The sequence below is a fragment of the Saccostrea cucullata genome, unplaced genomic scaffold (genome assembly GCF_032062105.1).
Source record: "Saccostrea cucullata isolate Sc308-1 unplaced genomic scaffold, CSIRO_AGI_Scuc_v1 ctg974, whole genome shotgun sequence".
Lineage (NCBI taxonomy): Eukaryota > Metazoa > Mollusca > Bivalvia > Ostreida > Ostreidae > Saccostrea > Saccostrea cuccullata.
In genome coordinates, this window is record NW_026938202.1 from 73,138 (window position 1) to 90,869 (window position 17,732).

Sequence of the window (17,732 nt, forward strand, 5' to 3'; positions counted from 1 at the left end):
ACACCTGGAAAACAATATAATTTTTCGATCTGTGCTATCAGTTGTAATGTGTTTTAATTTTTGGCATTCCAAAGCATTGCAGTCTCGAAAAAATTACTTGTTGATGGTGCAAGTCTCTTTTACATATAATAAGACCGTGAATAGAAATGATTCTCTGGTCTTAAAATAAACATACAAAAATACACATACCTGCTTCAATTCTCTAAGCTGCGGATCTTTATTCTTTAAAATTGTATTTGCAATTTCAGGGCCAAGCAATCCAAACTGTTCAGACGCCATCTATAGTTCAAATAATAACAGTATAAAAATTGACGTCAGTAATATGAATACCGCAGGAGCTGTTCAATATAAAATAACACTGAACAAGAAATCTCTTCTTCAATCTACCGATCCCATATACCAGTTTACTGATCTTTTACCTGGTATGTCGTATACAGCAAAAGTGGAAGCAATTGGAAAAGAAAATCTGACGAGTCAGATAGCCTGCAACTTATCTACATTTACAAGTGAGTATTATAAGGGTACATTAGTGATGTTTAAAATGCTAATAATTATATGCTTATATGCTTCGTTTTTAATTCTTGAATATTTTTCACGTTAAGAACCGAGCGATCCAGTTTGTAAGAACGTAACAGTATTTAACAGAGCAACTACAGCGTTAGGAATCAGTTTGGAAAATGTCTATACTTATGGTGCCATTTATTATGTTGCAGAATACGATAATATGAAAAGGAGGCTAACTGCGACGTGGAACAAAATAAATTCCTTTAGAAAAACGATCACTGACCTTACACTTGGAAAACAATATAATTTTTCGATCTGTGCTATCAGTTGTAATGTGTTTTCATTTTTGGCGATTATTTTTTCTATTCATAATTGAAAAATTCTAGCTCTCTGGTTTGCTATCAGGAATAATCAAATAAGGTGAAAAGAAATGGCATTCCAAAGCATCGCAGTCTCGAAAAAATTACTTGTTGATGATGCAAGTTTCTTTTACATATAATAAGACCGTGAATAGAAATGATTCTCTGGTCTTAAAATAAATATACAAAAATACACATACCTGCTTCAATTCTCTAAGCTGCGGATCTTTATTCTTTAAAATTGTATTTGCAATTTCAGGGCCAAGCAATCCAAACTGTTCAGACGCCATCTATAGTTCAAATAATAACAGTATAAAAATTGACGTCAGTAATATGAATACCGCAGGAGCTGTTCAATATAAAATAATATTGAACAAGAAACCCCTTCTTCAATCTACCGATCCCTTATACCAGTTTACTGATCTTTTACCTGGTATGTCGTATACAGCAAAAGTGGAAGCAATTGGAAAAGAAAACCTAACAAGTCAGATAGCCTGCAACTTACCAACATTTACAACTGGGTATCATAAGGGTAACATAGAGATGTTTAAAATGCGAAAAATGGTATGCTTAACAGGTTGGGGGGAAACGTAAATTCCGCTATAATAGTGGTATCTCACTATTATAGTGAAATTACGCTATATTTCCTGCCATGGATACTCTCAATTTCATCCGATACCATGCAAAGTGTTTGAACCGCAAGTCATGGTGGGTATTAAAATGATCAAAAACTGTCATACTTACATGTTTTGAATTTTAATAAATTTTCTACCGTTGCTTTTAAAAATGCGAGCACACTTTTTTTTAACGGAAGTTGCACTTTTTACATAGCAACCGATGATTACAGGGTATTTAAGCCTGTTTGAATCTCACCTATTCCTCTTTAATATGCACAAATTGATGTTTGTTACAATTGTCAACTCGGACTGGATAGGGTTTATGGAATTAAACAAGAAAAAGGCAATTTCTGTCTGCATGGTTACGGGTATGGAGGCACGTTATTGTAAACGTAAAAACCCATTATTATCGGTCGCCGCTGCTGCGGCCGACCTTCTTGTGGTTGTGTTAGATAGTGCACATGGGAAATGAGAAGTTATTTTTTTTTAATAGGTCAGTAAAATAATTCTTCATTGATAACATGTCGAAAATCATAAGTAAAATTTGTTTTAAACCTAATATCAATCGTTGTTATAATGTTTCAATTTCTATCATGTCATTTCTCATCAAGATATTTGATAATAATTTTTGACTACATAAAAGAGTTTACAAAAGGTACTATATGGATATAAATGGAAATTATGATTTTCGGGATAGTAATGACGTGGTTCATAGTGCATGGTTAAAAAAATTGAAAAACTCTTCAGCTAGTAAAAATTGTTTTGAATATGTTACAGCTGCGAATGATACAATGATACTTTTGTTTCTACATTTTGCAAAGCGCCTTGCAGCATAGCCTATTCTGCAGAAACCAAGGGCATTATCACGTGATAAAGATCCAGGGTACCTGCTAGTGGTTCGGTCTTTTTAATTTTTGACTGCCTTCAAAGCAATATAAATGAATAATTGAAAAAATAAGTAAATAGAGATTTTAATGCATTTGCTCATCATATGGACTCATCGATGTAATATAGTCAATGATGAATAATATTAAGATTTTATTGAAGATGAAAATATACGCTTCTAAAGATTCTAGTTCAGCTTTGACTATCTTGTGTTTCCATTGCATGGATATGCTTTCAAAATTGTGAAAGAACTTTTTTTTAACAAATGCTAAATTGTTTGCGACCGATTTGATGCTTTGCATCAATTTTCAATTGTTGAAAATTTGAATTGAGTCAATATATTTTAGACACTTTTTGCTGAATATAGTATTGAGCAGTGGCGATTGGTTATTTGATGTTTCCTTGCAGTTTAAACAACACTTTGGTATAAATCTAGAAGTCTGAAAAATTAATACTTTTAGTGCGATTTTTTGCGATATAATTTAATTTTATATGAATATAATTAGATTTATATATAATAACAAGAAAAAAAATATAGCTATTTCTCTCATATTTTAAAGTTAAATCGTTCTTGCCTAAGTGCATAAACATAAAGCGTTAATAAATTAGATACGTTTGTGCGGAGTTGATTGTCAATTAATAATTATTTAAACATGTGTTAAAATAAGGTTACAGGCACTCTTGTAAAATACTCCCGACACCAAAGTAAATTTGGTCTTTTTTCAGAAGTAAACAATTAACCAGCCGAAATTAAATATTATATATATATGTTTTCTACTATCGTTCTTATAAGTAATTTTTGGATTATTTATTATAGATTGATTTTGTGAAGGGAATATAATCGAGCTTATCATTATACTCTTTTTTATGTTTGCCATATTGGGTCTTTACGTTTACCATAACGAGCCTCCATACCCGTAACCATGCAGACAGGAATAATCTTTTTTCCTTGTTTAATTCCATAAACCCTTTCCAATCCGAGTTGACAATTGTAACAAGCATCAATTTGTGCACATTAAAGAGGAATAGATGAGATTCAAACAGGCTTAAATACCCTGTAATCATCGGTTGCTATGTAAAAAGTGCAACTTCCGTTAAAAAAAGAGTGCTCGCATTTTTAAAAGCAACGGTAGAAAATTTATTAAAATTCAAAACATGCAAGCATGACAGTTTTTGATCATTTTAATACCCACCATGACTTGCGGTTCAAACACCTTTTATGGTATCGGATGAAATTGAGGGTATCCATGGCAGGAAATATAGCGTAATTTCACTATAATAGTGAGATACCACTATTATAGCGGAATTTACGTTTCCCCCTAACCTGCTTAATTGCTCAATTCTTGTTTTTTTTTCATGTTAAGGACCGAGCGATCCCGTGTGTAAGAATGTCATAGTATATAACCTGACAACTACAGCCTTAGGAATCGATTTGGCAAAAGTCCATACCAATCGTGCCAAGAATTATTTTGCTGAATACAATGATACCAAATCGAGGCTTAATGCGACGTGGAACGAATCAAATTCTTTTAGAAAACAATTCACCGATCTAACACCTGGGAAACAATATAAGTTTTCCATCTGTGCTATCAGTGAAAATCATTTAAAAAGCTCCAGATGTTGCATTGTCTCAAAATATACACGTAAGTATTTAATAAGTTTATTTAAATTTTCAATTCTATTAATATTCCATTTTAAATATAAAAATGTTTAACGCTAAACGTATGATGTACCTTTATTTTTTTATTTTTTTTTTTTTATTTTTTTTTTATTTTTATTTTTTTTTTTTTTTTGGCAGAAATATATATTTCATTTTCGCAATATTAGAGAGGTTTAGCAAACCAACGTGTACGCGTACGTGTACGTGTAGCACCAGAAATCTGTGCATTACGTCATCACTTTTGCTAATGACGAATTTCTACACGTATCTTCTTATGCAAATTACGTGTACATTGCCAAGTACACGTAAGTTAAAACTTGTAGCTTATAATTCTTTAACTGCTGTTTATTTTTCAAATAGTGTGCATTTTTCTGAAACCTGAATATTTAATGCAAATACTGATATAAGAACTGAACGTCAGTAATTGAAAAATATTAATTTATAGGGAGTTAAAATTACAACATCTAGATTTTCGAAAAAGACTTTGACCGATTAAAAATATAAGAACTCTGTACAATCTTTTTCTCATAAGTACATGCATATATTTATGTAGAACGGTGATATACGTATTTAAATTATTGCTTTTGCGGATGATTTTTAAATGCAAACCACTTTTACATTTAAAAACTTACAAGTACAAGTACAAGTTATACTTTGCTAAACAAGAAAAAAATGTTAACGTGTACGTGTAATTCTAACTTGTAGTTTACACGTACATGTACACGTACAAGTGAGCTTGCGAAACCTCTCTATTATATTTCTTAAATGGCATTTAAAAATCTAAATTGCAAAGACCTTGAGAATAACATATCAGTGTTTCGATATAAAGACAAACAAAATAAAAATGTTGTACTCATTATCTGTCATGTAACGAAAATGTATATAAAACAAAAAAAGACCTAGCATCATTTTTTTTCAAATGTTTTGAGTAAGAATTGATTTTTTGATTAGTAAATCAAACTCCACGGTGAAGATTGGAAGGTCAAGAGAGAAAGGTCTAAAGTTTTTTGTTCTAATCTCAAGAAACATGCATTTAAATGTTCATATCTTAGATCGGTCCAGTGAAAAGGAATTAAGATATGAAATATAAATTTCTACAGCAACAATAAAAATTATAGGCATGCATTGTTAAAGACAGATTAGTTGATTGATTGATTGAATTATGTTTAGCGTCCCTCTGGAGAATTTTTCACTCATACGGAGACGTCACCGTATGCAGGTGAAGGGCTTCAAATTTTGACCTTGAGTTGGCACTCAGGGTCATTGAGCAGTGATGGATATTTATCGTGCCAATCTCTGCCATGACACGGGACCTCAGTTTTTAAGGTCTCATCCGATGAACCTGCAACTTTCACTTCAAATGGCCGAGCGCATGGTGAAGGAACAGTTGCTACCCATTTTAACGAAGAGATCAGTCGCGGCCGAGATACGAACTCACGATCTCCCGATCACGGAGCGAGCACTCTACCAACTGAGCTACTGTGAACGGTAGGTTACAGACAGAGGGACAGTAGTAAAATTTCACTTTGTAGAATAATACATGTATATATATTGGAATATTCCAATTTTCTGAGAAAATTCCAAGGACTATATCAAGAAATCATGTCGAAATAAAGACCAGATTTTGATGAGCAAACTGATTGATTTATGTTTATTAAATCTTTCAGACAAAAAGTCAAATCAAAACACGAAATCAAATTTTCCCTATTAATCAGCCACATAAAAAACAAACCTTAACGCGATTTTATTAATTTCTGATTTTCCTTTACTTAGATCTGCTTATGAAGCGTCTTTTAATTTGTGTAAAAATTGAAGAACTGGAATCAAATGAAATCAGAATTCTAAAACTAAATGATTGTTATCATATATTAAAATCGCCAATCATGCATTCTGATGAAAGCTTTCAAACCTAATTGTTGAAAGGAACTGTGTAAATCCAAAATATCTGTTTAGAATATCTTAAATTTATATATTTGTGCATTTTCATAAGGCCCCATTCCACCCAGCAATATAACTAACATCACTATAGGAACCTATAGCTTTACCATACATTGGAATCCTCCTCCATCAGCAGTGGTCGGGTCCTATAAAGTGACTGCCAATTGTATCTGTCCTTGTACTGCAAGGGTCACCCACTCAGGATTGGATACAGAGGCACAAATCAGTGATCTCCCCCCTGGAACACACTGTTCAGTGACGATTATTTCGATCTCTGGAGGATTGAGAAGCGATCCGTTATATTATCCCGATATCAAAACAAAAGAACCAGGTATGTGTTCAATTCATATAATATCGATTTTGCTTTATTAAGACTTTTAATGTTGTTCATGTACATAAAAACAGTATATTTTGATACGCAATTTTATAATTATGAGGTTAACGTATTACTAGTAGTTTCTAAATTTACAAAATTAAGAATGATTTTATTTACATGGTAGTTTGTTAGTATTTTTTCATTTATTTGCATAATATTAAGATATAGCATTGGATTAAAAAAATTCTGAAGGCAGATACTCTGTGATACATTTGTGAGTATGTTGATCAAAGTTTTTAGATGGCAAAACGGGCCAACATCGAATATTGAAAGAGGTATGTAAAGTAATGCAAGTCCCTCAGCCACCTACCCCGATAATAATGATATATTAACATTTCACCTCATGCTCCAGAAGATATTGGTTATTAAATTTCTCTCATGCATCTTAAAATAAAACGAACAAATTAGAAGAGTTCTACTTCAGTGTCTGATTGAAATATTTCATAAATGATACAAATACTTCTATAGTAAAGTACTAGTGATATAGTTGTAGTCCAGTCAATCTAGCTCAAAAACACCCAAACCTCAAACAAATTGCAACAGAAATCATTCCAGCGGAATTTTGTTATTTATAATGTGCCTTTTGATATATCAAAACTCTAGAAAAATATTTTTGTCCAAACATCATTTTTTTCGATTATCAAAAATCCCAATATTTGTTCAAAAATGCCAATAAATTTCCTTTTCAATAGACATTCTATTTATGCATAAAAATAGTTTTGCCAGGAATATGACCTTGAAATTTTTTGACAGTCATGCAGAAATGCATCTGCAAACTGAAACCGGTGATTATTTCATTAGTTGCTATGGATTCCTGTTCCCATGGCAACAGAAATAATAGAAAAATAAAATCTTTCCAATTCCTCAGTACGGCTTTGTGCAGGGACAAAAATATGTAGCCATAGTAGGAATGAATTAGTATAGTATTAATTTATTAGTGAGGAAAACTAAGATAATTTTTTAAAAGTTATAGGGGATAATGTTAGCACAGACATCCAAGATTTTTTTTTCAAAGGGGGGGGGGCATCAAATCTCACATTTGTTAAGTCTCATAATTTTTTGACAAGCAAAAATAAATGAACAAACAGTAATAAAAATATTGCATTTGTAGGACTAAAGTGCACAATTTAACAAATGTGTAGATTGTAAAACTTGTCTTCTAGATATTCCGAGTTCACAAAAAATGGCGCCCTATGAATCTTGTTCCCTCATGATTTTTAGTTTTGTTTACTAAACTTTAAAAGTCAACAGTTGAATCAATAATTTACAGTAGGAAGTCAGAGTTTCTGACCAAATTCTTCTCAAAAGCTGACGAGTGACACACCGTAAAGTTATTGCATCTGTCAACAATATGACTGCTCCTCGACGACTATAGTTTATCAAGATGTGTGGATTTACTAGTATTTTAATAATTTGGTGGATTATTTAAAAACAATTACCATCTTATGTTCATAAATATTTAAATGAATTGTATTTGCATGCTTAAAAATCTCAAGCATTCTTAAATTTTGAAAGATTTTTTTTCATGGTTATGAATCTATAAAAAATATATATTACATATTTTTTTTTACTTGTCATAATTTTTTTAATTTCGTATTTGTACTTTCGGAAGGAAATTGAATTGGATGATTGAAATGATAATAAACTTTTGTTTAGAAAACATGAAGCAAAACACTTGAGCTACTACTGGAAAAATGTTTATAATCCAGATAGAAAATATATTCAGACCTTTGGAAAGGGACTCCATTCTTTAATGTAGCTGCCTTACACATGTAGCTTGATGGCATCGAGTGTAAAGAGTTTATTGTTTATGTAATGCATTTTTATCTTTCTTAATTTCAATTATTTTGATTATAGGTCCTGGAAAAGTCTCAGATTTTACTGTAGTTGAAATAAAGACGGGCGGTTTTGGGATTACCTGGAATGAACCTGAAAATCCAAACGGCGATATTTTAAGCTATAGCATAATGATTACTGATTCATCGGGATCCAATCCCACAAACGTGTCTTCTACTACAAGAAATCACACGTTTGAAAACTTGTCTGCAGGTAAGATTGTTTGTAAAAAATACTAATACACTTGGGTAGAAAAGACGTTTTGTGTATTTTTTAACTTAACTCTCTCCAGGATCTTGCTACAATGTATCTATTGGTGCTGTTAACCATGCTGGCGAAGGGGTGAAAGAAACTAAAACTGTGTATACATCCGAAACAGGTATCAATGAAGCTGTACTTAATATGTTTTATCAATATGATAATCATCTCATTACTGTTTCCTTATTCCATTGACTTCATTTTAGTTCCTTCAAAAGTCACCAATTTGACAGCAGTGAATTCATCATCCACTTCAATAACAGTAAAGTGGTCAAAACCCTTAAATCCAAACGGGGTTATTATTCGTTATGTACTGACTGTTCTCAAAGATACAGAAGAAAAGAAATGTGTGCGTGTAGAGTTCAACTGTACAGAATGCCAAAAACCATGTCCTTATGCTGAAGTAATGACTGTTTCATTTATTTACAAATTTCAGAATCAAGGATTATATCAATTGTTTTTCATTTCTAATCTCTCAAATATGATGAAATTAAAAATGTTGTTAGATATTCATGTCCATAAAAGTTGTTATATACTATCAGTGCTATACAAACAATAAAAATGACGTTAAATTCTGATAAAATTATCCGATGCATAAATAAGTTCAAGATTAAAGTGTAGAAATGAATTTATTTGAACAGAACGACTTTATTCATATTTTTCTATAATTCTATATTTGTGTAGGCAATACAGGCAGATACAGAACAAACAGATGAAAAATTAAAGGTAAGTTGGATTAAAAGAAAGGTAATTTTCCTAAATATTCTACGAAATAAATATAATAAAGAAAATATCTCTTTTTTATTTTGGGAAAGAGTTGTTTCTAATCAAAATTGGTTTATTATGTACAGTGGAATAATTTGATAGGAATACTATTTTGCTTACATAAAATACATTACTTTGAATCCTGCGTTTTCTTCTCTAGAAATACATAGCTAATTACCTGGTAAATCCAAAAAAATGTCCTAGCTCAAAACTACATTTGATTGAGTTGAGGACCTTAAGTCTCGCTAACGGAAAGGAAATAAAATTGTAATAAAGAAGATAAATTGTGTCATTTAGAATTCTTTGGTTAAAAAAATTTGAAAAGATAGGGAGATATTCATATTTCATAACATCGTAACGAAGAATAGGAAAAGCGTTCTGATTGTTTGTAAGGACAACCATAGATGACAGCTACATAATTATAGATATAGTCTTTTTTTAAGGTATGTCACTCATGAAATTTCTTATATCAAGGATTTTTTAGAAGTATATATTAGATAAGTACTCATATAGCATAACTCAAAATCGCAGAAAAATATATTAGGTTCAGTTTGCATCTTATTCAGCTAAGGTACAATAAAGTTGACATTTTTGCACTTAAATTTAAATTCTTTTATTGGTCGCTTTAATTTTATCATATTCTATTAGATGTAACAATGGCTAAAACTAAAATCTTATTTTAGGTAAAATAGTTTGAGTAATATTTATTAGCTCTTCTGAGTCAAAGGCTCAAAGAGCTAATGCTATGGCCATTTGTGCGGTGTGCGTTAACTTTTTAGAAAATGGGCCATAACTCAAGAACCCCTTGGCCTATCAGTGTCAAATTTGTCAAAGGGTATCCTTGGCCCAAGGGCTACCATTTATACTAAAACAGGGGTTGGAACCTTAAACAAGGGGAGATAATCAGGAAAACAAAACCAAAAGTATAGGTTGCTAAAAAATCTTCATCTCCAGAACCACCAGGCAGATTTCACCAAACTTACATACAAGGATCAGGATATGTCGACGATTAAACATTGTTCAAGGTATGACCCTGGGACCAAGGGCGTGGTCTCAAGGTCACTTCAAAATTGACCTAAATTTACTATTGATAAAAAAGTTTATATTTTGCTTACTATAACGACTAGGGTAATCAAATCTTGTAAGTTGATGCATATTAGGACTTCACATCACGTTAACTCAAAAGTAGGTCACAGTGATCTACTTTTTTAATTTTTCAGGCATTTGTTTTTAAATAGATTTGAAGGCATATTTTGGACACTTTAAGGCCTATGATCATCAAACTTTCTTAGTTGATGCGTCTTGGGTCTTTAAACAACGTCAACTTAAAATAGGTCACCTTGACCTACTTTTTGAACTTTATGACTTATCCTTTTTAAAACATCTAATCCCATTAATTCAGACACTGAGAGGGTAAGAATCATCAAATCTTGTAAATTGTAATTTGTAAATTGCTACAGCTTGGGATCTTAAAACATATTTATGAAAAAGTAGGTAACTGTGACCTTCTTTTTGAATTTTGCAGGCATATGTTTTCAAATTGTTTAAAAGGCATATTTTGATTACCTTCAGACCTACGATCATCAAACTTGGTCTTGGGTCTTTTAAAAATGTCGACTAAAATATAGGTCATGATGACCTACTTTTGACATTTTATGGCTTTATTCAAGTATCTTAGGTATTTATTGGCTAAGAATCATCAAATTTGTGAGTTGATGTATCTTGAGTAATTGGAGAGTGACGACCAAAAAGTAGGTCACGGTGACCTACTTTTGACATTTTATGGCTTTATTCAAGTATCTTAGGTATTTATAAGCTTAGAATGATCAAACTTTGTGAGTTGATGCATCTTGGGTTTTCGGAGAGTGACGACCAAAACGTAAGTCACGGTGACCTACTTTTGACATTTTATGGCTTTATTTAAGGATCTCCGGTACGTATTGGCTTAGAATGATCGAACTTTGTGAGTTGATGCATCTTGGATTTTCAAAGAATGTAGGTCAAGGTGACACACTTTTGAATATCTCACATACTTATTGGCTTAGAATCTTCAATCTTTGTCTTTTATTGCATCTTGTGTCCTCAGAAAACTTCAATCTTAAAGTAGGTCATTGTGACCTACTTGTGGTTTTTTATAGCTTTATTGAAATATCTTCTGTCCTAAGAATCGTTCAACTTTGTTAGTGTAGGCTACTTGGGTCTAAGGAAACTTAGGGTTAGAGGCTTCAAATAGAAGTGATAGGTTGTACAATTTATCAGAAGAGCGATTCAAGGCCCTTGGCCCTCTTGTTATTGAACAAATATTGCAAAATGATGCACGTGAATTATTGTGCGAAAATTTTGCACTTAAAAAAAGAAGCATATTTGGGGAATTAAAAATCTAAACAGGCAATACAATATTTCTTGTATCAAACTTTTTACGAGTTTAATCCTGATCAGTCACAAGTAAAGAGTAGATATAAACAATCTAAAAAATGTTGGGATCAGTGATGTAAATTTTGAAATATTGATCGAAATCTGTTGTTTTTATTTATTATCTTTACTTCTTTAATAAATATAAATTTCTCAGCATTGTTTGTTTAATGAGGGTTACAATTTGACCGGTCGGCAGAGGATGTTTATTCCTCCATGCCACCTGATCCACCTCCGATGTTTTGAAGGTCCGTGTTTGCTCTGCTCCTATTTGGTCAATTTGAGAAAAAAAAAATACCACTACTGAGATTCAGTTTTTGCCGTTGGTGATCAAAAAGCAAAGAAATTTTAATGAATTGTAATTTTTCAAATCCCAATCCCTTTGCGTTAAAAATTATGAAAGTCTCACATGCCTTTTCAGAGGTCATGATTTTAAAAGTAACATATTTTCTGTATGTATTTCCTATTTACAACCAATTGTATTTTGATACTGTTTATATCCTTTTTTTATTTTAATATTTGGATACCCTACAAAAGTTGTATTGAATTTAAATGCCGACAAGGACATCTCAAATTTTTAGGAATGTGTTGTACCTTAGTAAAATCCTTAAAGGCGCATGGGCAAAGATTTGAGGTTAAAATTTCCGTATTATATTACGACTTATATACCCCGGATTTCTAATAGCATTTCACACAAAAATATATATATAAAGAAAAATATATATATAAAGTCTTATTTTATCGAAAAGTTATTAAAACTTCATATTTTTAGACGAGTTTGATTAAAACATCCAAACATTAAAACATGGCCTGCCCCCTTTTTCCCTAACATTACTTATACTATAGGTAATGTTCAATAGCGATGCTATGTGGTTGTTTACAACTACATGATGAAATTTTACTCGAACACATGGTCAGAGCTCTCGCTCCCTGATTGGAAGGTCGTGACTTTAATTCAGAGTTGCAGGTCTTTCAAAAGAAACCTTAAAAACGTAGGCCCCGTTCCAAACTGCTCAATGACCGTGCGTTCCGAGTAAAAGTCAAAATGTAAGGCCTTATAACAAAATAAATACAGCTTAAAAACTATGAAATGTGTCACTGCCATTTGTGTAATTTGTTGTTAAGTTGTTTATCGGTACTAGAAAATGGTCAAGATGTTTTAACGTTAAAATAGCCGTGATGTCTCTTAAGGGAACCTATATGAAAACTGTAAACTGTATTCATCGATAGTATAATAAAGGAATACAGCAAATCGCTTTCAAACATGGCTTTCAAAGACTTTAAAGATTCATGTTTAATAAATGAATTATTTCAATCATAAGTATGGAAATGAAACAATACAAATGCACAAATTGCTTTTCTTCTACGAAATACACAGAAAAAAAGTCTTCGGACTTTACCGGTCTCCTGTTTTCAGCATGAAATCATGTGGGATCCGTAGTAAGCCACAGAGAATTCAACTCATACAGCTGATGTGTCTATTTAGGCCATTTTATGTCTTGTTTTTGACACTTTAAAGCGTACGAAATGTACGATTTCTTTTATATGCGATTTTTTTTTTATTTCTTTTTTTTACTGCATCTTTTATATATGAAAAAGAATATGTCAAATTGAAACAGATAAAGACATAGATTTCTTTTGTTGATAGTTGCTCCTATCTTAAATCTTTGTGTTGAGAGATACTTACATATTTTTACAACAAAACACAATAAATTTTGAATATGTTATAGGAATCTTATTCTGGTTGTAATAAGCATTCATCATCCTTTGGCATCAACAATGTATCTCTTATCTATGAAGTGACGGCATTAGACATATTCACCTCGTATTCAGTTACTATGCAAGCGTATACCTCTGAAGGAGGAGGAGCAGATTCAACTACAGATATAAGGACATCAGCTGATAGTGAGTTTAAATTCTATATGTATGACAGTCAGGTTGATAATTGTTTTATAAACTTTAACATCAATTTGTTTCAGACAAGGGGTTACATCGTAAGAATGTCTGATTTTCATTTGAATATTGTAATAAATTTTTGATAAAGGACGTTTTTTCTTCAAAACCCATATTTGCAAATTAACGTTTTTGTAATTGTTTTAAAATTCAAATTCTTTATTAAGTGTTTAGTAGTGCATCTGTGCTAACAAAGCACGACCGTTGAAAGTTTGAAGCGTCGAGATTTATACCCTTGGCTATCAATGTAGGAAACATTACTATGACAATTTAAATTCTATTGAAATCCAAACTACATAATCTTGTGTGTTATTCATATTCTACATTGGAAATGTATCTAAGTTACATGTATAAATGATGCAAATCGTGCTTTCGGATCGAAAGCCCCGAATAGTAAGACATAAAATGTTATTTAATGAAAAAATGAAGAAAGTACACAGCGATTGATCTCAAAAGCTACAAATAGTACAAAACTGTAAATAGGACATAGACACGGACCCAAATAATTTCCAAAGATGGAATCAGATGCCATTGAGGAGGAAGCACCCCTGTTGATTGGTAACAACCGCCGTATATTTTGATTTTCGTATAATAAAATGTTGTTATCATTACCCCAACATTGACAATCTCTGGTACACTTTATCCCATAAATGTTGATGAAATTTTCTAAGCTTGTGCTTAGTCCTTTACCATTACAATATTACTTTGTACAATATCAATCTTATTCTTAACTACTCTGATATTGATAAAAATAAAAGGATTGCTGCTGGTTTCCTCATCAGAAACGTTAACGTAGTCTATGCAGAATAGGTCAAACAACAACAAAATAATATGACAAAATAGATGAGATCAGCTTTGTCAGTGTAATTTGTCTTTAATGAATGGCTTCTAATGAACTAAATAACGAGTTATATCCGTTTTCCTGTTAAATACAGATATACTTGTGGGCGTAACCAGTTCATAAGGAATGAGTACTCCACATACACATCTGGTCCCTCTGTTGGAATCTTAAGCGGTACAAGTTTTGTGTCCTGCACATAGTTCAGTTTTGTTTTCATGATTCTTTAGGATGATCGTTACTCAGGTTATAGATGATGGAAACGGAGTTTTATAAGGTTCAATAATTTAAATCTAAAATTGTTTGATATGGGTAAAGAAAACTCAGTTGTACGTCAATTTCATTTTTTCAAATAATAATATTTTATAATTTGAAGTCAATTCTCGTTTAACATTTAAGGACAAAAAAATTAAGCAGATTTTTATAATTTTAGATTAAAAATGAAACAAGGTATTAAGATAAAAATAGAAATATATTAGAGGAAAGTGTCATAAGTACTAAGTTTATGGATCAAACTCTGATTGTTTATTTATAAGAAGCAATGCTTTTTCATTCCTATCATATTTCGTTATATAAAGAGGTTTGTAGTTTGTTATATTTTGTGAGAAAAAAAAATTGATCATAGTATGATGTATTTTCCGGGATACATGTATACTCAGGTGTCACTAGTATAAAAAAAGGTCGTTTATCTAATTTATACAAATTGGAATTAAATACAAGAATGATAGGTGTTCAATGTCCAATAGGTTTTTCGTACTCATCAGTGGATTTTGTCATCTAAGTAAATAATATCCTGTACCGGTCAGCAGAGGATGCTCATTCCTCCATGGTACCTGATCTCACCTCTGATGTTTTGGAGGGCGTGTTTGTTCTGTTCCTATTTTGTATTGTTTTATTGACTTAAATATTGAATACTATTCGTTATCTCAATATCATCCTTAAGATGCATAACAGTTCGTAATCTTCAAATGTTTATTTTCAATGTTTTTTTTATGTTTCAGAGCCTTCAACACCGGGAAAACCTCTGCCGACAAAAGATATTTTTAGCATGTCCTTTGTATACAACAGGCCTATGGAAATAAATGGATTGATCACACATCAAGAGATTGAATATACACATAAACCTTACAAGATTTGTTCATCAGAAGAAACACCAAACCAAACGACTGAGAAAAAAGAAATTTCAATTCAAGAGGAAGATAACAATTACACATTTTCACTAGAAAATTTAAAACCATTCTGGAAGTATAAAGTCAGAGTAAGGGTCAGAACATATGCCGGTTACAGCAACTATAGTGAAGAGGTCCGAGTCCAAACACTTCCTACAAGTAAGAATAATCTTTGTGCACCCCACATTATAAAGAAGCAAATAGTTTGATGAACTTTGTCTCAAAACAAATTAAAAATATTTTCTAGCATATGAATTAAATGACTGATGATTTTTGTATAGCATATCACAATGTGCATTGCGTTTTGAATGTTAGAAATTGGTAGAAATCTTTTTTTTATGGGAAAAAAAACATAATTTATTTCTCATTTTTTAATTCAGATTTGTCATCTGTGAACATTTTCTTCTACCCCTTGATTTGTTACTTTTGAATTTTAGCTCCTGGAAACGTTTCTGAGATAATGGTAATTAATAAAACTTCAAGAGGAATGCTTTTGATGTGGACACAGCCATGCTATCCTAACGGAAATATCATTAATTACAAAATAATAGTCCAGAATAAGAATGACTCTATTAATAAAACGACTCATACCAATAGCAGTAAAAAATTTTATCTAATTCACAATTTACTTCCGTATCGTTTATATACTTTTACCATACTTACTGAAGTCGCAAACGTCACGCAAAAAAGTGCTCCAGCCAAATCGGAAACTTTTCGAACTTTAAGTGAAGGTAATATTTCAATTAAGGTCTTCCATTCCTTTTAGTACCTAATTAACTATGCGTAAATATCCCTTAAGTATATAGATGAAACCATTTGATAGTCGGATATGATTTACCAAAGGAAATTTTAGAATTTGAAATAAACAATGTAGTGATTAATCAACAAGAACTGCATTACAGTCTAGGAGGTCAGGCGAAATATGAATTCATTATATATAATATCAATAAATACTTCAGTAGAAGAATATATTAAATCATTAGAAAATAGAGAAAAAAGACTTTGTTTTAACAGTGGGTTAAATTCTTTTTTAATATTGATTTTATTAATTAAGACACTTTCTACTGTTACTTGCTAATGGCAATAAATAGGAATTATATTTTATATATATATATATATATATATATATATATATATATATATATATATATATATATATATATATATATATATCTATTCCACTATTGACTCTGATTTTAAGGAATGGATTACCTTAAAACAAGTAGTAAACGAGTCAAATTTTAAACACTCAATAATCTAAACACAGAGTTTAAGTGTTATGTTTTTTTAACATTGATTCATTGTTTTGCATTTGTTAAATCAGCACCATTTAAACCTGGAAACATCACGTTTGTGGTTATAAAGGCGAGTTCCTTGAGAGTGTCTTGGAACCCCCCTATACTCCAAACAGGTCCAACGAGATACGAAGCTTCTGCTATTGATGAAATGGATTCCACAATTAATTTCACCTGTAGAACTCAAGGTTGTATGCCAAACTCTCTAATTTTCTTCTATTTCATAAAAGCATTGTCCATGAATGAGGTTTCAGTATTTTATTAAATCAATATCATGATATATTATACATGAACATTTTTTAGATTATCTGTAAAATTAAGTCAATATTTTAACGAGGTTGCCTTCTATATTTAAAGATTTAAACTTTTTCCTAGTATATTTTCAGTTTCTACACACATAGCTTAATCAGAAATCAAATAAAAAATAGTTAGGGGTCAATATGCTTCTATTGACGCTACAGTACATTAAATATGAACTTGTTGCACTTAAATCTGTGTCTTTATAAAAAAATAATAAATCTTCGACGTTTTCCCCCAATATTTTTTATCCAAATAAAGCAGGGAACAAAATAAACTATGTCTATTTTACAAAAGACACTTTAAAATTGTGACTAAGAAAAAGTTTCAAATTGCTTCGCATAATCAATTAATTGACCTTTCTGCAATCACAAAATGTGCTTTTCTGGTATTGAAAATTTGAAAAGAAAGAAAATTATATTTAAGTCTTAAACTTTTGCAGAATTTTAGCAGATAGGTCCAAGTTATCTTGCATTATCAGAAAAGAACATCAAAAGTGGGGGTATATGATGTAAATTTTTAGATAGAAGGAAATGGAAATAACGAACAGTATTCAATATCAAAGTCCAT

General features: G+C 31.3%; 1 protein-coding gene across 1 annotated transcript in view; it reads left to right on the forward strand.

Annotated features, from left to right (window-relative positions):
* Window positions 1-239: 239 nt before the first annotated feature.
* LOC134249605 (phosphatidylinositol phosphatase PTPRQ-like) overlaps window positions 240-17,732 on the forward strand; it is a 36,926-nt gene continuing 19,433 nt past the window's right edge. The window contains exons 1-11 of the mRNA XM_062731947.1: window positions 240-506; window positions 3,730-4,008; window positions 6,016-6,294; window positions 8,197-8,388; window positions 8,468-8,554; window positions 8,640-8,947; window positions 9,118-9,159; window positions 13,341-13,515; window positions 15,403-15,729; window positions 16,008-16,301; window positions 16,895-17,053. Of these exons, the coding sequence (XP_062587931.1) occupies window positions 323-506; window positions 3,730-4,008; window positions 6,016-6,294; window positions 8,197-8,388; window positions 8,468-8,554; window positions 8,640-8,947; window positions 9,118-9,159; window positions 13,341-13,515; window positions 15,403-15,729; window positions 16,008-16,301; window positions 16,895-17,053 (2,326 nt within the window). The 5' untranslated portion in view covers window positions 240-322. The remainder of the gene's footprint in view (window positions 507-3,729; window positions 4,009-6,015; window positions 6,295-8,196; window positions 8,389-8,467; window positions 8,555-8,639; window positions 8,948-9,117; window positions 9,160-13,340; window positions 13,516-15,402; window positions 15,730-16,007; window positions 16,302-16,894; window positions 17,054-17,732) is intronic.